General features: G+C 40.7%; 1 protein-coding gene across 3 annotated transcripts in view; it reads right to left on the bottom strand.

Moving 5' to 3' along the window:
- POT1 (protection of telomeres 1) overlaps nt 1-26,759 on the bottom strand; it is a 364,682-nt gene that overhangs the window by 322,818 nt on the left and 15,105 nt on the right. For all 3 annotated transcript variants that reach the window (XR_003858606.1, XM_029615658.1, XM_029615659.1), the window contains exon 4: nt 18,207-18,304. Coding sequence is in view for 2 of the 3 variants with exons in the window: in XM_029615658.1 (XP_029471518.1) it covers nt 18,207-18,304 (98 nt within the window). In the remaining variant the exon portion in view is untranslated. The remainder of the gene's footprint in view (nt 1-18,206; nt 18,305-26,759) is intronic.

Raw genomic sequence — 26,759 nt, 5'->3', positions numbered from 1 at the left:
ATTTGCATGTTGCAGGCGCTATTAGTCTCGAGGGAGGGGGGGGTTGGACACACATTTTCGACGCACTATTACCCCTTACTGAATAAGGGGTAAAGCTAGTGCGTCGAAAACGCGCGTCCAAATGCAGGTTAACAGTGCGCTCCACCAGCCTGATAGGGAGGTAGCAGCAAAAAAATAAATAAATACACTGAAGATGTAACCATAATGGCAAAGAAAGGGCCCAGACTACAGGTCTATGAATCCAATTTCAAATAAGACTGCGAGGCAGCCTGGATGGGCCATCTGGTCTTTTTCTGCCGTCAAGTTCTATGTTTCTAAGTGCAAAGTGATGCATTTAGGGAAGAGTAACCCAAATTATAGCTACACAATGCAAGGTTGAAGAATAGAAGTCATTAAAGGATCTAGGCATCATCACTGATAATACATTGAAATCTTCTGCTCAGTGTGCAACAGTGACCAAGAAAGCAAACAGAATGCTAGGAATTATTAGGAAAGGAATGGAGAACAAAACAGAGAATATCATAGTGCCTCTGTATCGCTCTATAGTGCGACCTCATCTTGTGTGACCAGAACTATACACAATACTTATCTCAAAAAAGATGTAACAGAATTAGAAAAGGTACAGAGAAAGGCAAACAAAATGTTAAAGGGGATGGAATGATTCCCCTATGAGGAAAAGCTAAAGAGGTTAGGACTTCAGCCTGGAGAAGTGACAGCTGAGGGGAGATATGATAGAGGTCTATAAAATGATGAGTGAAGTGGAATGGGTAAACATGAAATGGTTGTTTACACTTTCAAAGATTACAAAGACTAGTGGACACACAACGAAGTTACTAGATGATACATTTAAAACTAAGCTCTGGAATTTGCTGTCAAGAGGATCTGGTGAAAGATATTAATGTAGCTATGTTTAAATAATGTTTGGACAAGTTCTTGGAGGAAAAGTCAATAAACCATTATTAAGACAGAGTTGCAGAAATCCACTTCTTAACCCTGGGATAAGCAGCATGGAATCTACCCCTTGGGATCCTACTAGGTATTTGTGACCTGGATTGGCCACTGTGGGAAACAGGATACTGGGCTTGATGGACCTTTATTCTGACCCAGTATGGGAAATCTTGTGTACTTATGTATTAACTGGCTATATAATTCAATTGGTAATTATCCAGATCTACTGCCCAGCTAGTATAGATATCTCTAGTTGCCTGAGTATTTCTCTATATGAAGATGTTGTCAAAATAATCATAACCTGAAACATAACACTTCACAATCAAGATAATTTCCAGTTTTCACATTTTTTATACTATGTTAAGTTAATTTTACCCATGTATTCCATGTAACCCTGTTCTATGTAAATTGCGTTCTTTATGCATGTCTTTTTTCAGTTACAATGTAAACCGAGCTGATATGCAATCCTGCATGAAGCCCGGTATATAAAAATGTTAAATAAATAATAAATAAATAATAATCAGATATTTCATTTTAATCTTTTAAACAAATCAAAAATCTTAAAATGCTCTGTAATTAGTCCACTGAAAGACAACTGAAACTTAAACAGCAGTTGATGTACTAACACAGAAAGGGCTCCACAGGAATGTCCAGGTAATGAAAGATATTTTTCTCCCAATACAGGCCTATTACACATTATACAAACTGTAAGTAATTTTTTGCAGTAAAGTTCACATGAAATTGCAGATACCCATGCCAGAAGTGAAATTTAAAGGTGATGATTCAGAGGAACTGAAATAAATCTCAGTGAACCTGGAAGATGTAATAAAGCAAATTGACAAACTAAAGAGTAGCAAATCACCTGGACCAGATGGTATACATCTCAGCATGCAGAAAACAATGAAAAATGAAACTGCAGACCTATTATTAGTAATCTGTAAACTATCATTAAAATCAGTTATAGTACCTGAAGATTGGAGAGTGGCAAATGTAAACCCAGTTTTTAAAAATGGTTCCAGGGGTAATCCGAGGAACTTCAGATCGGTGACCCTGATGTCAGTGCCAGGAAAAATGGTTGAAACTATTATAAAGAATAAAATTACTGAACATAAAGATAGTCATAGTCTAATGAGACAAAGCCAACATGGATTTAGCCAAGGGAAGACTTGTCTCATCAATCTGCTACATTTTTTTTGAAGATGTGAATAAACATGTGGATAAAGGTGAGCCAGTTCATATAGGGGTAGATTTTATAATTTTGCGCGAGCGCGTACTTTTGTTCGCACACCAGGCACGAACAAAAGTACTCTGGATTTTATAAGATACCTGCGGAAAGCAGGCGTAAATCTGCGCGCGCCAGCGGGCTGCTGGCACGCCATCATAGAAACATAGAAACATAGAAATGACGGCAGAAGAAGACCAAACGGCCCATCCAGTCTGCCCAGCAAGCTTCACATTTTTTTCTCATACTTATCTGTTTCTCTTAGCTCTTTGGTTCTATTTCTCTTCCACCCCCACCATTAATGTAGAGAGCAGTGATGGAGCTGCAACCAAGTGAAATATCAAGCTTGATTAGTTAGGGGTAGTAGGGGTAGTAACCGCCGCAATAAGCAAGCTACACCCATGTTTATTTGTTTTACCCAGACTGTGTTATTCAGCCCTTATTGGTTGTTTTTCTTCTCCCCTGCCGTTGAAGCAGGGAGCTATGCTGGATATGCGTGTAGTATCAGTTTTTCTTCTCCCCTGCCGTTGAAGCAGAGAGCTATGCTGGATATGCGTGAAGTATCAGTTTTTCTTCTCCCCTGCGGTTGAAGCAGGATATGCATTGAAAGTGAAGTATCAGGCTTATTTGGTTTGGGGTAGTAACCGCCGTAACAAGCCAGCTACTCCCCGCTTTGTGAGTGCGAATCCTTTTTTCTTCTCCCCTGCCGTTGAAGCAGAGAGCTATGCTGGATATGCGTGAAGTATCAGTTTTTCTTCTCCCCTGCCGTTGAAGCAGAGAGCTATGCTGGATATGCGTGAAGTATCAGTTTTTCTTCTCCCCTACCGTTGAAGCAGAGAGCTATGCTGGATATGCATTGAAAGTGAAGTATCAGGCTTATTTGGTTTGGGGTAGTAACCGCCGTAACAAGCCAGCTACTCCCCACTTTGTGAGTGCGAATCCTTTTTTCCACATTTCCTCTTGCTGTTGTAGCTTAGAGTGATGTTGGAGTCACAGTAACCATGTGTATGTTTATTGAATAAGGGTATTATCTCCAGGCAGTAGCCGTCATTCTGGCGAGCCACCCACTCTTTATTTACGGCCTCTTGATTTTATGGATCCACAGTGTTTATCCCACGCCCCTTTGAAGTCCTTCACCCGACCCGGGGGCTGGTCTGGAGGCCTCGACCATGCCCCCGGGCCGGCGCCACGCCCCCGGGCCCACCCCCGAAACACCGCGTCACTCGTGGCACCCCCCGACACGCCCCTCCATGCGCGTCCCAAAGCTTGCGCGCGCAGGGGGGGTTTGGGGTAGGTTTTCGGGGGGGTACGCGCGTACCCCTTTGAAAATCTACCCCATAGTATATCTGGATTTTCAGAAAGCATTTGACAAAGTACCTTGTGAAAAACTCTTGAGGAAATTAAAAAGTCATGGGACAAGAGGCAATGTTCTACTGTGGAGTTACAACTAGGTAAAAGACAGAGAGAAAGACTAAATGGTCAATTTTCTCAATGGAGAAAGGTGAATAATGTAGTGCCACAGGGATCTATACTGAGCTTGCTGCTTTTTTAAAATATCAATGACCTAGAGATGTGAACAAGTGAGGTGATCAAATTTGCTTAAGATATACAATTATTCAAAGTTGTTAAATCAAGAGAGGATTGTAAGAAATTGCAGGAGGAGCTTCCTTGACTGGGAGACTAAGCATCCAAATAGCAGATGACATTTAATGTGGCCAAGTGCAAGCACAGACACGTAGGGAAGAGCAACCCAAATTATAGCAACACAATTCAAGGTTCCACATTGGGAGTCACCACCCCAGGAAAGGATCTAGGCTAGAATAATATGTTGAAATCCTTTGCTCAGTGTGTGGTAGCAGCCAAGAAAGCGAATAGTATGCTGGGAATTGTTAGGGATGGAATGGAGAATAAAACGGAGTGTCATAATGCTCTGCATAGCTTCATGGTGAGATAACTTGAGTATTGTGTGCAATTCTAGTCACCACATCTCAAAAATATAGCAGAACTAGAAAAGGTACAAAAAAGGGCAATCAAATGATAAAGAGATGGAACGATTCTCCTATAAAGGCTGGCTGAAGAGGTTAGAGCTCTTTAGCTTGGAGAAGAGATGGCTGAGGGGAGCTATGATAAAGGTCTATAAAATAATGAGTGGAGCGGAAAGGGTAAAGTGAATCAGATTTTTACTCGTAAAAAGTACAAAGATTAGGGGACACGAAAAAGTTACTAGGTAATACATTTAAGTCAAATAGGAGAAAATCTTTTTTTACTCAATACATAAACTATGGGATTCATTGCCGGAGGATATGGTAAAAGCTATTAGTGTAACTGTGTTTAAAACAGGTTTGGCAAAGTTCCTGGAAGAAAAGTCCATTAAGGTGGGTTGGATAAGCAACTTGGAATCTATTAACCTTTTGGGATCCTGCCAGGTACTTGTGATCTGAATTGGCCACTGCTGGAAACAGGTTACTGGGCTTGATGGACCTTTGGTATGAGCCAGTTTGGCAAATCTTATGTTCTTGTAGGGCGATATTCTCCTGTTTACCAATGATGCCCCAGTTATGACTTATAATAGCCATGCACAGGATAAATTCTGACAGGCCCAAACCATGCTACAGCAAGAAAAGGACTTTTACCCAGGTGAACTTTAAACTGCATTGCATCAGTGGAAACTAGAGGCCTTGTTAGAATACAGCCTTATCAGAGGGGCCTGTTTGTCAATTCCTGTGCAAATAAAGAAACCAAACAGAAGAGACAATACGACTTAAGATCCTAAGGAAGTGTCAGGGACAGACCCCTACCTTTGCAAAGGGGGGCAGCCGGAGACAGTGCTGACTCTCTGACATGCAGCTTGGCCTGCCAACATGGCAGGACCCCTCCCGAAGTAAAGGGGGGGAGAAAAGACCTGCAATGCGACAAGAGACCCTCCACCCACCACAAGAGTATGAATATTTATCAGCAGAGATGTATAAGACAGGGGGGCAAGGAGTTAGACAGGCTCGGCTCCAAAAAAGAAAGGAAGCTGGAAAAGAGGCCTGAAAGAAGAAGAACATCCTGGCAGAGCGACCCAAAAAGGGAGCAGGTACGGAGCAAGGGGGACCAAATCCTGAATGCAAACCTGAGGAGAAAAACCCGAGAGTGTGAACCTGTGCTGAGGTGTCCCGGGAAGGAAAAAGGAGGATCCGAAGCTGACCAGACCACACTGCTATCCTGAAGGGTGAGAACCAGCCCTGCCCGCTCTGCCAGCCAAGCTAGGAAGCGAGCCTCTCCCCTGCCCATGCGCTACAGCACTCCAGCCAGAACCTGCTTCAGAGGTGAACAGAGGAATCACCTGAATGCTGGAATCAGGGGTAAGTAAGTTAGCCACAAGTATTCATATCATAAGCAGACTAGTGTTTATAGCATGTTTTGTTACCACCCATGATACAGAACTTTCTTTAGGAAAAACTAGTACTTAATAGCCAGTATGTTAAAGATAGGAATTATTATTTTCTAAATGCTATGTCTTGCCAAATCTGATAAATAAAAGTCTATTTCTGAGGTGAATACACATCATCTTTTACCTGACTTAGGATCGCAAGTAAGGTGGGAGGGCAGCTATCAGTGTCTTATAGAAGACAGATCCCTGCATCCCCCAACGGCCTATATTCTTATGACTTTAATCATTAAACAAAAAACAAAAAAAAACCCTCTCAACTGCACCTATCTGGGATAAATTTGTGTGCATGGTTTTTCAGCTCATTACCTAATTTGCATTTAGAAATGCAAAATATTGCATATTAAATGTATCAATAATGCACATAATCATGTTAACAGCTATTTTTTGTGCAGTACTGCATTTGTGAATACAAACAATTTAGTATATCAACCTGAGTATTTCATTATAAGATTTAAACACCTTAGCTATCTCCAGTGCGTCCAAAATTTCCTTTTTCACTTGCTTTTTGAACAAAAGTACAGGACTGAATTTTCCTTAGGTTGAATCATCTAGCCAAATTTCAGCTTCTGTTACCCAATTCATATATATTATAATAGATAAACAACGCTTGATATTTAATTTGTTGGCTTAGTATAGTGGGTACCTAGCAATACTAAATTTCCCCTAGATGAGCAATGCTCATGTATGATTTAATTTCCTAATATCAGGTTTTGAGTTTTCTCCATTACTCTTTGCCTCTTCTTTGAAGTGACAGATAAATGATCATGTCACCTTATAAATAAGGCTTTCAATTTTCAGGTATTATTTTGCAGGCCCAACAGGGTTCCAAACTGTGGAAACGCAATCAGAAATAAGTCGGTCCTACCAGCAGTTTATTTCCCTGAAAATCAAAAGCCTTACTTAAAAAAAGGATTGAAAGTCATTCCACATGACATTTAGCAAGAGCTGAATTTGCAGCTGTATGTGTTTTAATTTCCTTGGTAGCAGTAACATGAGTTGGTAGTTTTCAGAAACTGGACACTTGTTGGAATCCAGCATCAATAGAAACAAACATGGTGTATGATGAACAGAAATATTGTTGCAAATGTGCTCTTAGAAATCAAATGTCAATTCATAAACAGGAAATAAGCAGAAAAAGTGTCATCGTTGTTTATATATATTAATGAATTTTTTGTAGACTGTAATTCCTTTTATTGGACCAACAAAAAAAAAAATCAAACGAGAGATTTCAAAATCACAGAAGTCACTTCTTCATATTAGTGTCTGAAGGAAGGATGCTTTTATAATTTTGAGATTTGTGGAGGGTTGGAATTCTCACAATAAAGGTGTGAAAGTGGCATCAGGGAAGAATGGCTCAGCATCACTACCATGATTTAGCAAGCGTTATTAAAGTACACCTCATCAGGACCATGAGTACATGTTAAAGAATATCAGAATGAATTATAAATACAATATATTGGTTCAGGTCATTATTTTTTAATCTAACATATGAATATATAACAGTTTCAACTTTCTTTCTTTCTTAAGTGTTGAAACTCGTGAGAAACATTCACTAAATTGCCTCTCAGAATGTCAGAACAAGATCTCAAGCAAGAAACACTTATCTGTAGTTCATCTTTTTACTCAAGTTTTCTCTTTGGATATCACTGCTGTTGCATCGGAGGTTGACCCTTGGACTGAGGTGGGGTTGTCGCAACCCGTAGGTGAGGACCTACGGGTCCCCACCGTCGGCAGGTGGAGTGGGATGAAGGTAGAGGCCGCTGGAGCTTCAGCTATACCAGTCCTCGTTCACCGCGGGTTGAGCCTTTGGGTGCCGGGGCCGGCAGGACTTAGGTGGGCCTCGAGGTTGGTTAACAAGATAGTTTGGTTCAGCCCAGAGACAGCAGCCGGTAGGTGGCGTAGTCCTATCCTGGTCTGGGTACGGTACTGGAACTCAAGCAACAATGGAATGGAGTTTAGCTAGGGGTGCACGAGCAAAGGTAGGCCGGAGCCTAATAAGTCCACGTCCAGGGAGTAGGCTAGAGGAGGCGTCAATAACAGGCTTGGATCACAGCCGGCAGCAAAGCGGAGGTCGTGGCAAGCAATGCTCAGTTCAGATCTCGGAGAAAGACAATAGCGTTAGTCAATCAAGGTGATGGTCTGATCATGGAGAAGTCAATAGCGTTAGTCAATCAAGGTGATGGTCTGATCATGGAGAAGTCAATAGCAGTAGTCAATCAAGGCGATGGTCTGATCACGGAGAAGTCAATAGCAGTAGCCAGGCGTAGCGGAGGTCTGGGTCTGGAGATAGGCTGTAGCATCGATATCCGTAAAGTCAGTCCAACACATATACAGGGCAGGAACCGGGAACAACGGAGGTCAGGAACGAAGATTAGAATGGATTCTCTAGTAGCAACAAGTACCCAGATAGCAAGGAGACCTATTGCAAAGGCAACGCTATGGAGCAAGGCCTGAGCTTAAATACACTGAAGAGTCTGACATCATTTCCCGGGGCTGCGACCAGTTTCTGCCACAGGCCCTTCATAAGGATCAGGGATGCGTGGCGTGGGTAATGGCGTCTCTCCGCGGACCATGCGGAGAGACCCGACGAGCAATGGCATCTTGAGCTGCAGTACTGGGGACCGAGGCAGAGCCGGAGGCACCAGGGGCGGCCCGAGGTGAGCCAGCAGCCCACCACCGCTAGCGAGGAGGAACCAGGAGCTGGAGTCTGTGTGAGAAGGTGAGGGGCCGCGCCGTGGGTCTGCCGCGGACGGCACGCGTAACAACTGCTATTCTAAATAAACAGTTAAAATTTATAACAACTCTAAAGTATGATACAATTCAAAGCAGCAGAGATTTATTATGATGTGAATTAATTGGGCAGATGGGCAGACTAGATAGGCCATACAGTCTTTTTCTACCGTCATGTTTCTATATTTACATTTGTAAGAAAGTTAAAACAGAGGAGGTTTTTTTTGTTTGTTTTTTTTAAATGTGTCTGCCACAATCTAAATTAAATTCTTTTCATAACCGTCTGCATTGTATTCCTCCTGGTTGAGAAGGTTCACTTATAAGGCATTTCCAGAATATGGTACTTAATCTTATCAATATAGAGAAAAAAGAAATGAAGATTTTTCATACTATGCTTCATAATGAGACAAATATGAAAATATAGACATATTTGCCAACTTTATCATTTCATATAGATAATTTTTTTAATAGTTTTATGGGACCATCATATAACCCCCTTAGTTCATATCTTTTAGAACATGACTTAAATTGCATGAAATTTAAAAAACCTGGTTAGGTAAGCTCCAGAGACTTGAGCGTTTGAAAAGCCGAGATGCCATGAAAGAGAAATGCTGTCCAGTTATCTAAAAAATTAAGATGGGACTGTAAATACTTCGGCTGAGTATACATTGATTCCAATCCCGAAGCAGCAGTTTGCGAAACATGGTAAAGTGTTGGGCCTGAAGTAACTCACAAAAAATTGAGAAGTAGTGCACTTTTTATAATTTATAGTACTGAAAAACATTGAAAAAGATGTCTTAAAAATGGACCTATGATTATACATGTGCCCCTGTGATTTATCAATAGATAAAAGTCATGTTCTAAAAGATATGAACTAAGGGGTTATATGATGGTCCCATAGAACTATTTAAAAAAAAAAAGATCTATATGAATTGATAAAGTTGGCAAATACGTCTATATTTTCATATTTGCAATAGTGTCATGTTGCCTCAATAAGGCGTGGTTTCTGTATCATAATGAGATAAAGGCATTCACAAACGAGATACAGTGCCTTGCAAAGTTTTCACTGCCTTGTACATTTTGCATATTCTGTTGTCCAAATAAAAAGAAAAATGAAAATGCATTAAAATAGGAGTCATTTTTACTGATCTATACAACAGACTTTACACTTTTATTGCAAAAGAACAATTATAGAAATATTCCAAACATAAAGAATATTTTTAAAATGTTTATTGCACAGTCTTCACATCCCTTGCCTCAAATACTGCTGGCAGTCCCTTTTGCAGCAGCAGCCATGAGTCACTAAGGAAAACTGTCTAGCAACTTTGCACAACAGATTTTGTCCATTCTTCTTGGCAGAAAAGCTCAAGCTCTTTAAAGTTTATAGGGGATTGTCTATGGAATGCAGTCTTCAAGTCTTGCCACACATTTTCTATTGGATTCAGGTTTGGGCTTGGATTGGCCATTTTAAGGTATTAATTTTTTTCTTGCTGAGCTATTCCATTGTTGTTTTTGCTTTGTGCTTAGGATTATGGTCCTACTTAACTGTGAATTTTCTCTCCAGTCCCAGTATTATGACACACTGGAAGAGATTTTCCTCCAGGATCTGCCTGCACTTTGCAACAACCATCTTTCCCTCATTGTTCACAAGCCTCCCTGCCCCCACCACAGCAAAGCATCCCAAGAACATAATGCTGACACCACCATATTACTGTAGGGATGGTGTTAACAAGGTGACGTGCTGTGTTTGTTTTACAACACAGATATCACTTAGCATTGAGACCAAACGTTTCACTTTGGTCTCATCAGATCACAAAACCTTCTCCCACATGTGTGCAGTGTCCCGTTTTGGGGGGTTTTTTTGTAAACACTATTTGGCACATCATATGGCTTTTCTTCAACAGTGGTTTGCTTCTTGACATTCTCCCATACAGGTCAGGTTTGGGGAATAATCTTGAAACTGTTGAACAATCAACATTTTCCCCAGTCTCAACCAGAAACCTCTGTAGATCTTTTAAAGTAATCTTATGATTCACAGTGGCCTTCCACAAGTGTTCCCTTAATCCATAGCTACTGCCTTTGGAGGGTCTGAGCATGACAGTCTTGGTGGTGCCAAACTGCTTCCATTTTACAATGACAGACCTGACAAAGCCCCAAGAGATATTAAACACATTGAAATTCTTATAGCTTTCTCTTCAATCCATATCTTTGAATAATGTTGTCCCGGAGTTCTTTTAGCAGCTTATTCAGCATGTTTTGACCATTGCTTCAAATTCACTTCAAACAACAAGAAAAGCTAAATTCTTTATCAAAGAGTATTCAAATCTTTATCCAAGTAAAGTATTCAAATTCTTTATCCAAGAGTATTCAAATCAGCTAAACTACTATTACTGGGCACAGGTAGGTTATATTTAACTACTTATGGGTCTTGTTAAGGCAAGTTTTTGAAACACATCTAATTTGGGTTTGCTATGGCAATGGATGTGAAAGACTTATGCAATAAAGACTTTGTTTTTCTTTTATTCTTAATTACCTTTGGAATATTTCTATAAATATTCTTTCATAAAGAAAGTACAAATTATGTTGGGTAGATCAGTGAAACCAATCAATTCCTACTTTAAGGCATTTTGATTTGTATTTTTTAAACAGCAGAATGTGAGAAATGTTCACATATGTAAAGACAATTATAAGGCACTACAATACACATAAGGAGTGGTTAAGAAAGCTGCATGGTAAAAACAGAACCGCGATGGCAGAAAGAAACTATGGTTTTATGTATGCATATTTATTGTTTTGGTTGTGTAATCTTCTTGGAATTGTGGCTAAACAGACTAGAAGTTTAATAAAAAATTTGGGGGCAGAAAATAGTTTCTCTGCAGGGCATGTAAATCAGAGCTGCATCATGATGCATTTGAACCTCCTGAATGGACATTTCCTGTTTTGCATTCTCTAACTCAGAATGTTTTACCTTTTTTCAATTGGTCCCTTAGACCTAAGTCACTGTGGGATAGTTGTTCCTCAGGCTGGGAATTTTGTATGTTTGATAAAGGCTTCAGCTAAGCTTGCACCATCCTCTGTTTGTCTGCCTGGGAATCCCAGAAGAAAGCATTGCTTTATTACCATTTACATTTGAAATTCAACTGAAACATTCAGAAAAAAAATCATTACAGCTGTGACAATTTCAGAGAAACTGTGCAGTTACTCTTGGTTCATCGCAGTTAGTGTTAATGTTATTCATCGTTCTAATAAATGTTTTAGAAGTTAAGAAGCATGTCTATCTGAATATCTAAAGTTGGATCAAAAATTGGCTGTCTAGGAACACAAGAAAGGATGTGCTGCCAGAACAGCACAGCCTATCTAGTGTTCCCAACCACACCAACTACTCAGCTCTACAATCCCTACCACTCACTCAGGAAAAAAAAATGTAACATAGGGGCACTAAATTATTTTAGTATGCATTCGTTGTCCAATTCACTAAGATGAAACACAGAGCATGCACACGCTAAAAGGCAAATGCTAAAGGGCACATGAGTCGGTTACTATATGTATATACTGTATTATCAAAAAACCCTGTGCTAAATGGTACAAAGTGAAAGGTATGTTAAGTGTGTGTGTGTGTGTTTGTTTTTTTGGGGGGGGTCTCTCCTGCACATTCCTCTCTCCCTCAAAGCTAACAGCTTTCCTCCCTGCCCCTGACATCCTCATTAAAGAATAAGCCCCTCTGGAGGCAAACCCAAGACACTCCTCTCAATAAAAGAATAAACTTCTCTATGGGCTCACAAAAAGATTCCCCCACACATCCCACCCACTCCTCTGAAATGGCAACTTGCCATTCCAGAGGTCCCTCCAGTCTTCACTGGCATCATGCACTGGCAAACCCTCCTGATACCAAGCTACATCTAAGTCTGCCTGGTGCTTACACAGACCCTTGCAGCTTGATACAGTGCAATCACAATTAGGTGGCATCATTTGGAATGTGGTGACTGGGCTGCTCCTGCTGGTGAAAGCTAGAAGGCCTTAGGAATGGTTAGTTGCCAGGCAAGAGTGGTGGGATCTCCTGGAGAGGTCCATCTTCACTCCTGAGGCACGGGGGAGATGGGGTAGAACCCGGAGATGCCTTGATTCAGGGAAGCGGTAGCCCCGAGAGAAGCTTGATTCCATTTTCATCAAGAAAGAGGAATGCTAGGAGGAGGTTGGGATTTAGTTTAATTTGGGATGCACATAGAGGATATGGAAATCTTTATTGGGAGTGTCAGGAGGAATATTCCCTCTCATTTTTTGTATGGCTGTGCACCGGATACTAATAGAGAATTTGTACGGAGCCCTTCACTTATAGTCCATGTCAAATATGGTCATGCCATCAATATAACCAATCCTTAAAAACTCTAAATCTCTATTACTTCTCACATCAATATATTAGTTATTTTGATAATGAAAACTAAAAAACTCTGGAAGAGTATTTTGAAAGTTATTTCCTTTTCTCTATCATTTGTTTTATAATCATGTTTGTTTCTTTGCGTGTTTTGCTGTTTTGTATTCATTTTAATGGGGCTTTGTTTGGAGGGTGTAGGAGGAATGCCAGTGACCCTAAATAAGGATGTGCATCATGAACTGAGGCCTACTACTAAGTACACAGACTGAACCAAAAATTGCAGACCTAAGCAACACAAACTGGGAGTCTGCAGCCACATGATTATTTTGGCAACTTCATATGAGATTGTTTCTCCATATCATAGAGTTGTCATCACCTCCCAAATGAGAGGAGAATCTTGGATAAGAACTGTGAAACATGTCCTTGGTTAAAACTTTGTATCCAGCTATGAAATGGGTATCGTTCTAGTACCTGTTTTGCTAACAGACTCTCTGAACTTCATTAACCCACAAGGGAATATTCCTATGCATTGAGACTCTGAGATCATTTGCATCCCACCGATCCTATGTCTATAGGTGGCAGCAACATCCAATCCAGATCAGTATTGGAGCCTATGGAACTGAATATTCAGTGAAGTTTGACTCAGAAAAAAAGAACTCTGAATTACCCAGACAGCAGACTCTATGCAAAAGACTTTGCTAAGGGCTTTTCCCCATGGATTCCCCAAAGCAGAGCTCTGCTAACAGAACTTTGTCTGCAGTGAATCTGCAAGCTAAGACCGAGTTCTTACTCACATTACAGTCTGCTCCACAATGTGGAAGCAAATGTTGTGCTAACTATCCCTTGAAAGAATTAAAGCTAAGAACTTCTTTGGCCAGTTTTGCCATAATATATGTCACAGAGACGTCTGAGAGACCTTTTGGATTTACCCTGTCATGGCATGACTGTTTACGGACTTCTATTCAGGTCATGAATCTATGTGCATTACCTCTGTTGCTCAAAATAGACAAACTATAGAAACAGAGGACTCGGCAAATTATGATGCCAATCAACAAGGGTATAATAGATTTTTATTCAAACATGAATTTCACATATTATATTAGGACCACTATGTGCTACAAACATCACAAATTAAAACCAACCAAATTAAAACCAACAATGACGCATCACTCCCATCATACCATATATCCCTAATAACCCCTAAAAATCAGTATACTACAATAACATAACCACCCAATGTTGACATGCCCAACATATAGCATACAATAAATCTCTATAATATATTCTATCTGGTAAATACCTATAATAATTTTTAACCATTGACAAATATTATGAATCACACATTTTCTTATGTAATATTTGTACAACCCGACGGGAGACCCGTTTCACCCATGTAATAGGGCTTCTTCAGGGTAATGTTATAAATGTCCACGAACTGCAACTTTATGCCGGAATCTGTATGATATTGATTTCTTCTTGTACATACTCCAAATTGTCAAATTTTGTAATTGTTGGTCATGTATTGTACGGATACCAAATCGCACATAGACCTGGACTCTATAACTTTCTTGTCTGAATCATTCTCAAAATCGGATATAAGATTTTGTGTATTTTAAATGTTTTGAAGTATTCAGCCTTTTCATGAAACGCAGCAACCGGAAAGACACACTCTGATACTGCTTTCAAAAAGACTCCGCTTTCGAAACCAGATCTCACACCGAAGCCTTAAACCTGGCCTCCAAAGATTTGCACCAAGTCACCGAAAAACTCTTTCTACTGAATACTTTTGAAACCATCGGTTCACCTGGTGTCAATGCCGCGTGAGATTAGACGGCTGCCCTTGAATATGGCAAGTTCTCATCTCTACAGCAGATGCCAGGAAAAAAGCACCCGTGATTTTTCCACTATTAAGTCTAAGCATGTTATTTTTCAAGGGACCAATATTCAAAGCGCATTCAGCAATATTTAGCAGGATAAGCAGGACTTATGCAGCTAAGTAGCGGCCGCTGAATATGATGCTACGTTCAGCAGCCACCGCTTAGACGTATTAAGTCCCTTATACGGCTAAAAGTTACATGCACAAAAAGTAGGCATGTGCTGGGCAGATCGCGTTAACTGTATAACTTATACGGCTAATTGCTGATATTCGGAGCTAGCTGGATAAGTATATGTGTAAGTTTAAACATTCCAATAAGCAGGTCTAAACTTAGCCAGGTAGACCTACCCAGATAAGTGCATTTAGCGGCTTTGCCATGCTGCTGAATATTCATTGTAACTTTGCCAAGTAAGTTCTAACCGACTAACAGGCCAATTCAGTAAAACATGCGGGAGAGCCTGCGCTCCAAGTTCAGCACCCGCTCTCCTGACACGCGATTCTCTAGTTAAATTAGGTGTCGTGCTAATAAGGAGGTGCTAAGGACAATGGCGCGTTCCTAGCGCCTCCTTATTAGCGGACGCGGCGGCTGTCAGTGGGTCCAAAAACAGACGCTTAATTTTACCGGCATCGATTCTCGAACCTGCTGACTGCCATGGGTTCAAAAAACGGATGGCGGCAAAATTGAGCGCCCGTTTTCGAACCCGCTGACTGGCAGGCAGATTTTATTTTTTTGGGGGGTGGGGGAGGCGAGGGATTTTTGTTGCCTCCGATTAAGTCGGAGGGTGTACAGAAAAGCAGTTTTTTCTGCTTTTCTGTATACTTGCCCAGTGCTTTATATGGTCAATGTCTGCCTTTGGGCAGGTGTTAATTTCTGAGAGTAAAATGTGCGGCTTGGCCATTTTACTCTCGTGTCTAAAATGTATGGCCAAACGGGGGCTAAACAGTGCGCTCAGCCAAGCGCACCATTCTGTATCAGCCTGTAAGTTACTTACATGGCCAGCTTTGACTATCTACCCCCTTATATTCTCTATAAAATTGAGGCTTGAAACAGTAATATCATCTGGACTCTACGGATGTGCAGCACCAAAATGTTTGGTTCATTTTTAGTGTTTTTTCAGTTCGGTTCATTCGCCAAAGTAAATAAGAAAAAAAATTAAACAACAAAAAATATCCCCGAAACAAACGTATTTAAAAAAAAAGACCTCCAGCAACCCTGGCTGGGTCTTCCCAGTCCAAAAAATTGGTCAAGCCACAACGTCAAGGCCTGGGTTGGGTCCTCCAGTTGCTCCTGCCCGGGCCCTAGTGCTTGAAAAATGATGTTGTCTGCCTAGAGATCACTTCGGCGCCTTCCACCAGTGTTACTGACACCAATTTGATGTAAGACCATACAATTTTGCAGCCATAGAACAAAATGGTACGGTCCACACTACAGGAAGGTGCTATCCTCCCACTAGACAGTGACATTTTTCAAGCACCAAAATCTGGGCAGGAACAAATGGAGGCCCTGGGCATCAGGCCCAGTTTTTTGGCCAGAAAAGCCAAGCCAGCGCCATTGGAGGCCTCCTTTATTTATTTATTTATTTAGTTATTTAAATGTCATAACTATGAAAATACCCTAAAATTTCAGGATATTTTCTTAAGAGGCTGTTGACATATTTATTTATAACCCACCAATGCCAGGGCCATAGGGAGTGATCAAAAATATACATAATCAATAAAAAATTAAACAAAACTAAATCAAAAACAGAGAAAGCCCTACATTCTAGCCAAGACCATCACCTTTTGCCAAACTGCCAATTTACAAAAATGCTTGTCTAAGTAAATAAGTTTTCAGCAATGCCTTGTTTTGGTACATATATCAACAAAAGAGAACCTACAAATTCACAAAATGCAATCTCAAATTTATAATTTATTAATGAAACATATAAAATTATAAATTTGAGATTGCATTTTGTGAATTTGTAGGTTCTCTTTTGTTGATATAATTACTTGGTAGAAGGGGACTATAGTATAAAATTACCCTCAGTGTAGTATACCTTATTGTTTTGGTACATGACATCAAGCCAACAGGGTCAGTCATCAAAATGATTATGGTGTTAACGCGCTCAATAATGCGATAACGCACATAATAACGCGATAACGCATGCAATAACACCATAATGCATGCGATAATAACGCTTGCACGCACAGCACAAATGCAAATTTCGGGAAGGGGCGGGATCAGGGAGGAGTTTGGGCAGGATTTATGAAATTGAGGAGCAATATCACACACTTTTAACGCTGGAAATAACTACACCTTTATTCCTGGCGTTAAGCTGTGCAATATGCCCGAAACGGGCGTAACACAATTCACGACAAAGTCGGCCATTTGTACTAAGTTATCTCGCCCTAGCTTGATAGTACCCTGTTATAGAGTCCATCAAGCTAGGGTGAAAGAACATAGTAGAAATGACATCTTTATGAAACTTTCCTCACTCCAAATGACATCAAATCTTCACAGAGGTGTACTGTGCTTTTCGTATGTCTCACTCTGCATGAAAAACTGGCCCCTAAACCACCACCAACACCTCACCTCTAGCTATTAGATCTAAATACTTGACTACCATGAAGGCCTTGTAGATAGTCTCTCTCTCTCTCTCTAAGATGCGACATAGGAATTATCGCAGGGCACTAAATGTTTACAGTACCATGCGATACTAACGATGTGAAGCAGTATGTTATTACGTGATGCGATAATTCTAAAATTTCCATAAACACGCCCCTTTTTCTTATCGCGGGTGTTATCTCTTCCTGCGGAAGAGAATTCCATATTGAAGGAGCCACCACTGAGAATCACGCTCTCACGTTTCAGCAAGCCGTGCATGACGCACAGAAGGAATGTCCATTAGGCCACCTTGAGAAGACAGTAATGATCTCAAAGAATTATATATTTGAAACATAGCATTAGCCCAAACAAATGAATTGAGTATCAACAATTTATGAAACAGCATTACAACTTTATAGGTTATATGCCACTGAATGGGCAGCCAGTTGAGTTCATAAGAATTCACATCCCTATTGAATGCCATACCTGGATCATGGACAATATTTGAAAATACATTCTAAAGAAGAAAAAGAAAACCTATTTTCACTTTTCAAATGGAGGAAAAAATATAATGGATAAAATATCATTATCTTACAAGATAATGTTTACATCAAACCTATAAACCACCTTTCAACACCTGGAATTATGACACTGCATATTGTGGATATAATATTTATTTACTCTTCTGCTTTCAAATTCACCAATATATTTCCTTATGACAGCTGGGTAAAAAAAATTGCAGTATTTTATTACCTTACAAACACAATAAAGAATGACTTATAAAATATTTAAATATTTTACAATATGGTTGGTCAAAAATAATGTTCTGAAAGAAATCATGCATTCTCAATAACACATTTTTCTTTCTAATACGCATTTTTAACATTTGTACAAATGTTCTGCATTCCTTAGCCTGCATCTCAGGATACACTGAAATTAATGAACTAACAGGTGCATATGAAATAGACAGCATAATAAGTCTGCCAGCTGCTTTAAAAAAATCATCTATGCAAGAAGAAATAAAAGAAATTGCTTTACCCCTTGATGAACAACTTTAGCACACTCCTCTGCCAGCTTTCCAAAGAAAAAAGCATTTATGGCGGTGATGCTTGAACTTGACTTCCCTTCTACTGATTCTATAGAAAGAAACAAACAACCAGTGTTATGCTAAAAAAAAAAAAAATCATTTTCATTTATTTCATTTATAACCTGTGCTTCCAAATAAAATATTTGCAGAAAGCAGTATATAATAAAATAAACATTATCCAACAACTCAAAAAATATAAAAGGAAACACATTAAAAAAAAAAAAAAAAGAAAGCAAGTTTGCTTACCCTAAATAGTGTTTTTCATAGATAGGATAAATTAGCCATGACGTGGAGGTAGCGGACTCATCTCTCCTAGCTAGTAGAGCTTTTTAAGCTCTATTGAGCATGTGCTGGAGTCCCTGTGTAGTACTGCCTCATGAGCCTTCTCAGTCAATAAGAAAGCTTAATTTAACTACTTAGTTGACTCTCCAGGGAGACAAGCAGGTATTTTGCATGGCTATTTTATCCTATTTTTAGAAAACACCATCTACAGTAAGCACATTTGTTTTTTCCACCGATTAGCAGGCTGAATTAGCCAAGATATGTGGGGAGTCCCAAGCCGAGGATTGCAGAGGGGCATTTACTGAGTAAGCAATCCGAATTCCACTGTGGAGAGTAGCCTACTGCGAGAAAAGGCTGTGCAAAATTACTTGTCCAAATTTACTGTCAGTTCTTGGGAGACTATCAATACAGCAATGGGATGTATAGGTGTCAACAGACGATCATGTTGCAGCCTTGCAGATGCCTTTGAGAAGAAATTCTCAGAAACGGGTGACGGAAGAAGCCACAGCTCTGACTTAAAGAGCTTTGACAGCATATGTGATTTGTAAGCCTGTTGAAGTGTAGCCATGCTGAATTCATCACACAGTCCAGGTGGATAATGTACGTTTGGCAATCGCTACTCCAAGTAGGTTTGGGTTGTATGAAACAAAGATCTGCAAAGCTTGACAATGTGACCAAGTTCTTTTCTTATAATAAGCCAGAGCAATTTTGCAATTTAAGATATAAAGGGTCTTCATGTGCATGCGGCAGACAATACAATGGACATATTGATATGGAAGGCCGAGACCACCTTCAGGAGAAAGTCTGGATGAATGCAGAGCAGCACCCTGTTATGAAAGAATTGCATGTACGGTGGATAATGAACAGGAGCATAAAGTTTTTGCTCACTCATCTAGCCAAAGTGACTGCTATCAGGAAGACTACTTTCCACATCAAGAACTTGAGAAGCAGTTTCTAAAGGTTCAAAGGGCCCGACTTCTGAAGACCAATATGTCGATCACTCTGATGGGAAGCAAAACTATCCTGCAGACACAGCTGCTTTAGGGTCACAGAAAACACTCCACTATATCCCACTACTCTTGGAGCCATGAATCAAAGCAGATCAACACTAATGAACCTTCTCCTCTGGCACAATTTCTCCTAGGCTCCATGCTTGAGTGTGTCTTGATATTTGTGCCTATACTTAGGGTTCACTATTGAAGGAGTCAAGAGTGTCTTTCAATTCCATAGTCCTTAAGGTTTGGTACTACACTAGGTTCTGGTTCAGTAGACATAGACTTTCTTCAAATATTCAAGACACTAGTCTCATCTTCAAATCTAGATGACTCTTGGCAAAATCCTTGACCAAGTGCTTGCTACAATGGGTCACATCATTATAGTCACCCAGACACTTGTAGCAGGCCTTGTGATGGTCGACTATACACATATACTGCCCACAGAGTGGAAAAAGCTTTAAGTCACTGACTTTCTCGTCTGCCATCATCTGAAAATTTAACAATGCAAAACCAAAAGAAGAAATGTTTCTAGCAGACACAGCTCAAAGGAAAAATAATGAGCCTTTTGACAGGATGCCATAAAAGTAAGGAAACGAGTGCTGCTGAAAAACCTAACTATAGATCACTACAAAACAAAAAGACATTAAAGCACACTGTACCAAAAAATAAACTTTTGAAGAGCTTTGGAAGTCAAAAATCTGCATGCAATTAGGAACCAAAGCACTAAGAAAACACATCATTGATGCAGTGGAAATTTCAAACTGGAGCAGCCTACATGACCATACAATTGCAGGGACTGCCATGCATATTCATAAAGGTTGTCAATTAATTCCTACAATGTTCTGGAAATTCCATTCCGGCTACAATACTATTATCATCTTCAATCAGTACTCATATGGTAAGCTTATACCAATATGAAAAGCTGATGTAAGGATATATCTCCAAGGACACTGATAAGAGGATTGGAAAAGTAGATCTGATGCTCCCCAATGGGAGGTGTCTTTTCTATGCTGAATGTTTAACAAACCTCATGAGTCCACTTGGCTCTTGGTTCTTCTGTTGGGGTTCTCTCAAGTACAGAGTTCCCTCCTACCTGTCGCTTGTCCTGAGAGAATAGCTAGTGTACCCATGGGTTGGGATTCCAAGTTTCTAAGGATCATTGAAGATTTGTTTTGGGATCCAACAATGTGTGTCAGATTTATTCCAAAGAACAAAGAAAAGGTTTCTGCGAGGAGGGGAGTTAAGCTCATCCTCTCATTTGCCTGAGAAATAATTTTCAGTGCTTAGAAAAAGAGGATTTTCTTTGCTGAAAGTTAGCAGAAGACTACCTTGCAGGGAGAAAGTCCTACAGAGCTGCTGCCTAGGAGTTTCTGAAGATTATCAGCAGAATTTCCAGTTTTTCTATCAGGAGGTGTCTGCAGGTACCACTGGAGAAGTGCCAGAAAGTACAGATTTATCAGGGACTGTTTCTGGGATTGTAATCTGAAACTTTTTCTGTATTGATGTATGATATTCAACAGAATACCACTTGTAATTTTACACCTGCAATGAAGCTATCAATAAAAATCATTCATCTTGAACAACCACTGCATAGTTATATATAGCGTTACTAATTTATCTCTCTCTTCCTCCTCATCCCAGTTCTGCTACCCTTGTTAAATGTAACTGCACCTTCGGGCACCTCTGTTCCAGTCTGAGGTATCTACTGCACTCCTGTTTTATGTAAACCAGCAAGATATGTTTTCATGATTGCCGGTATATAAAAACCTTAAATAAATAAAATAAATAAATAAATATATATTTTTACTGGACTAGTGCCAAAGACCTCCAAGAAACTCTAAAAAACTTGAAACATTTTTCCTTTCCCGCCTGTCAGCAGAAAAACCCAGAAGCATGATTCAGAATGTAGCCCCCTGCACTCCCCAGTGAGACCCTGAGCCCTATTAGACAACAGAACCAAGGCTACATCAGCATTAATATTTTCAAGTAAATGCTTTAGTTAATGACAGTCATAATCCAATTCACTTCTTTTATTTTCAAACTTAATTGAAGGAGGACTAGCAAAACTATACCCATTTCCTTCAGAAGCCCTTTCAGTTTGACATTGATATTGAGTTCCTGAACATTCAGCCATAAGTAAGAAAAGAATTTTCAAACTCCTGAATAGTTTATTTTCTAAATGTAATATATTGTGTTTGGTTGCCTATGTATATGTGAGTATGGGGGGGGGGGTTTTGAATGATGTGATGTAAAGCGCAGTTGCTTACCTGTAACAGGTGTTCTTCTAGGACAGCAGGATGTTAGTCCTCACATATGGGTGACATCATCCGATGCAGCCTGACGTGGAAAACTTTGACTGGCACACTGAGCATGCCACTATCCGCGTGTACCGGCAAAGTCCCCCTTCAGTCTCGTAACATATAGAAAAATACGAGCAAAAAATAAAACAAAACGAAAGGAGAACCCAACTCAAAGGAGTAGTGGGTGGGATTCCTGAGGACTAACATCCTGCTGTCTTAGGAGAACACCTGTTACAGGTAAGCAAGGCCATAAGAACCTGGCAAGTACCCAAAAACTAAGTTTATCCCATGTTACTGTTGCTAGTAATAGCAGTGGCTATTTTCCAAGTCAACTTAATTAAGAGCAGGTAACGGACTTCTCCTTCAAGAACTTATCCAATCCTTTTTTAAACCCAGCTACACTAACTGCACTAACCACATCCCCTGGCAACAAATTCCAGAGTTTAATTGTGCGTTGAGTAAAAAAGAACTTTTTCCGATTAGTTTTAAATGTGCCACATGCTAATTTCATGGAGTGTCCCCTAGTCTTTCTATTATCCGTAAGAGTAAATAACCGATTTACATCTACCCGTTCTAGACCTCTCATGATTTTAAACACCTCTATCATATCCCCCCTCAGCCATCTCTTCTCCAAGCTGAAAAGTCCTAAACTCTTTAGTCTTTCCTCATAGGGGAGCTGTTCCATTCCCCTTATTTTGGTAGCCCTTCTCTGTACCTTCTCCATCGCAATTATATCTTTTTTGAGATACGGCAACCAGAATTGTACACAGTATTCAAGGTGTGGTCTCACCATGGAGCAATACAGAGGCATTATGATATTTTCCGTTTTATTCACCATTCCCTTTCTAATAATTCCCAACATTCTGTTTGCTTTTTTGACTGCCGCAGCACACTGAACCGATGATTTCAATGTGTTATCCACTATGAGGAGAAAAAAAAGCTAGAGAGAGAGGGAGAGCGAGCGTCCAGACGTGATAGCACAGGCTGATCCTTTGGAAACGTGTAAGCTTTTAATATATATGTAGCAATTATCATCATCTACCATTACTTCTTCTGTTGGATCTGATTTTATTTGTTCTATCATCCTATTACTCAAATAAACTTACTTTCCTAAGTACCAGGAACTGTGATGTACTGAATCAAAGTTTGTGTGTGGCTATTTGTGTAGGGAACAAGCTCCTGGGTTCAAGTCCCCAGGTATAATCCCTGTAATTGTTTGTGTTTATATTTGGTAAACCTCGAGAGAGAGTCCTACGAGCATGCAGGTGATAAGCCCTTCACGTAGCCCCCAGTGTAGTCCTCAGTGAGCTTAGCCCCCAGGTCAGAATGCCTCGGCATGGTCTAATCCCAGAACACCCGATCTAGTCACCATCTTCTTCAGCTCACTGCTGAACAAGAGAGAACCCTTGAAAGGTAACCTTGTCAAATTGGACTTGGAAATAGTGCATGTCGACCAGTTCCGAAGCCAGAACTGGCACATAGCCGCTATCACAGAAGCCAAACGTCTAATGGCTGTCCGCACCAAGTCACAGCCCACATCAGCTAAAAATGCAGCTCCTGGTTCCATCACCAGCCCGTTATGTGACCCTGTTCCTCGAGTCTTCGGAGAGAGACAACCCTGCCCGAGCCACCAGGCAGCAGCAAGAAGAGATCTGCAAATTCATTGCCACAGTTTCAAATGCCTGTTTGAGAACGGCCTCAATCCTCCTATCCTGAGCATCATTTAGAGCTGCTCCTCCTTCCACCAGAATGGTAGTTCACTTAGTAACAGTGCACACCAAAGAATCAACCTTTGTGAAACATAACTGCTCCCTTGGGGTATACATCCGCCCAAAAGTGCCTCCCTTTAAAACTTGCTTCTGGAGTGTTCCTCTCAAGATCAATCAACTCTTGAATTGGCTCCAGGAGGATAAAGAAACAGGATGCGTTGCACAAGGTGACCACTATGGGATCTTTTTTTTGTAATCCTGTAGCGTCACCCCCATCTACATAAAGCGTTTTTAGGGTCTGAATCACAGACATGGCAACTCGTCTTTGTGAAAAAAATGGAGTAGAGTCCCATGTGGTTCCAAATCAGGTGGAATTTCTCCCTCTTCCAGAGGCGTGAAATCCGAATCCCCACCGGAATCATCCAACGGGTCATGGTCCGCATCTCAACATTTCCAGGGGCAGCCTCTCTTTGTCGCTTGCCCAAAGTGAAAGGCAAGCAGAATGCCCACTAACGTGACTGCTTCATCTCCGCTGGATGCACTTTCAGAAAGGCCTGTAAGCCCTGGAAAAACTCCACCCAGGAGGAGGATGAATCTATACGAGGTCCCTTAGGCCAAAACAAGACATTCGCCGATTCCTCTACTATGGATGTCTCTCCTATTGGGAATAAAGGGGGAGGGGAACTGTCCGCCTCATCGCCTCCTATGCCTCTTTCCTCTGAGTACACTGTTGGCTGGTGATGCCCCAACGTCGGCAAAATGCATAGCAGGCAAATCACTTTCAGACTCCAGACAGCGCTGACACAGGCGAAGAGAGAGCAACAGCTGGATTGCCCTTATATGACAAGCCGCACAAATAAGGGCTTAGACATTTTGTCCTCGGCACCATTATCTCTTCAACCAGCCTCCTGCATACACACCAACAGGGTCCGGATGTACCCGCACAATTATACGCTCAAATTTAGGCCGCAGCCTTTCACACACACGAGGGCACCTATGCTAAGTTATTGCCGTGCTGTAAATACGTGCACACACACCTAACCACACAGAAAAAAATGCCCGCCACAGCCTACCACATAGCTGACTGAACAAGCCTGCACTGCAGGACCTAGCGAAAGTTGCTTAACCCACTGACCCATGCCACCTCCACTCACTCCTCAGAAAAGCAAGGGGGGAAAGGTAGGAAACGACCCTGTAAGGAAGAGAGAGGACCTCTCTCGTTTTTACCTGAGCTCAGCCCTTCCCTGGCTTAGAGCACAATGGGGTCACCGGTTATTTTGGGGGGGGGGGGGGGAGGGAGGGGAGGGCACAAGCTTTCACCCCCGAGCTCTCCCTCAACCTTTATAAGTCTAAGCCTGGCCAGGCCTCACGACTTAAACCGCTCAACTGAGGGAGAGACCAATCAAGTATCAACTCAGCAGCTCAAGCTCTGAATCTACTTCCTCACCTTATCTTCTATTTTTTTTTTTTTTAAACACGAGCAATCCCGACTAGGTAGATGCATGTCCACCATCTGCTGGAGACAGAGAATACTGGCAGGCTGATGTCGGGGAAGGGCTATATGACACTTGTCTTCAGCAAGTCAGTTGTACTCCTTCTCAATCTGTTGGTAGGCGTGCATAACCCATCAATGTGGATTGGCCTACCTGAGTGCAGAGGAAGTTTGTGCTTGAATGTATATAACTCTAGACTGGAGCCTTTCTACCAAGAAAAGCTTCTGTCAGTAATACTGTCCCTGTGGCTGCAGCAATGCTCAGAGGTACAGCTCACCCAGAGAAGTGTAGGAAGTTATCATCGATCATCCTATAATAAATGCTTTAGACTTATGTCTTATTTTTTGCAATTACTAATGTGGTGAGATATAATGCTTGTATTATAACTTTGATATATAGCAAACACTAAAGAGACATAGTTAAGGCTGTAGCAACTAATTCCTTCAACCTGGGTAATTGTTAGATCTCCAAGTTTCATGCCAAATGTTCCTGAAACTGCTGAGCATAATTTCTCTTCTATGGAAAGTTTAACTACGTTCAAGATGTTATCCAGATATTTTTTGCACCCTGGCATAAAGCAAAGGATAGATTGATGATCTAACTGACTAAGCTTCACACTAATGCTCAAGCCTACCCCAGATCTGTGCTAACCCTAACACCTTCCCCCATCTTTCAGGTATCTAAGCAGGTTCAGCCCACTGCCCCTACAAATTTTCAGCAGGATTATATAGCAGATCATCTCTCTTGCCTGACAATACCTTGTCCTTGAGTTAGCCATGCAGTTTGTTAGCATGTTGGAAGTATCTTTTTGCAGGTGGTTGTTAGGGCTCCATGTTCCATGCTAAATATCCTTGAAGCTACAGACATAATTTTCTCCTCTTCTGTGGGAAAGTTTAACTGTGCTCATGATGTCATCCAGAAGTCTTTTCTGTATACTGGCACAAAGAAAGTGAAGGCTGACTAAGCCTCACTGACTAGATCTCATGCTAATGCTCAATAACTACCCCAGCTCTGTGCGAACCCTAACCCTAATATTTCTTTTTTAGCACATTTCATAAATTTGAAAAGCACTATTAATTTTGATGTGGTCATCTATCCGTCACTTTAGCTTCCAGACTGTGGTACTGAATAGCAGTGAAACACAGTTTAATAAACCCTTAGCTTTATTGGTCACTCTTGCTATATATCCTTTCACTCTAACTAAAATTATGGATATGCTTGTCTGTTATGACTTTAAACTGCTATTAACTGACTTACTGAATATTAAAGTGATCTCAGCAGTGATTTACAGTCAGTATATGGAAGACTCATAGAAAGAAATTTGCGACTTCTGTGCTGCTTTCCTTTACTATAATTTTCTTTGGTTTCTACACAGAATCAATCTCTTTTTCATTCTATGTCCTTTTGATCCTTTATGTGTAAAGCTGTTTGACACATACTATATGTGGCAGAACCTTGTATTTATGCTACATGGACCATTCGCTGGCTGCTGTTTATTGTCACACTGTGTACAATTTTTGCTGATGGAAAGACATGATAAAGTCCTCTTAAAAGGCCTGTCATATCTACTCACTTCCTCTACCATGCCATAATGTTTATATTTAAACTAAACACATGCCAATGAAAGCTGCATACATGTCTTTCCATGGTTATCTCCCCTTACAGCCCCACCTTGACATGCTTCTTCTCCAGAGCCAGGGGATGAAGCCCTCTTCATCAGAGGAG

This window comes from Rhinatrema bivittatum, chromosome 9 (assembly GCF_901001135.1).
Source record: "Rhinatrema bivittatum chromosome 9, aRhiBiv1.1, whole genome shotgun sequence".
NCBI lineage: Eukaryota > Metazoa > Chordata > Amphibia > Gymnophiona > Rhinatrematidae > Rhinatrema > Rhinatrema bivittatum.
This window is presented reverse-complemented; position numbering and strand designations above follow the sequence as displayed.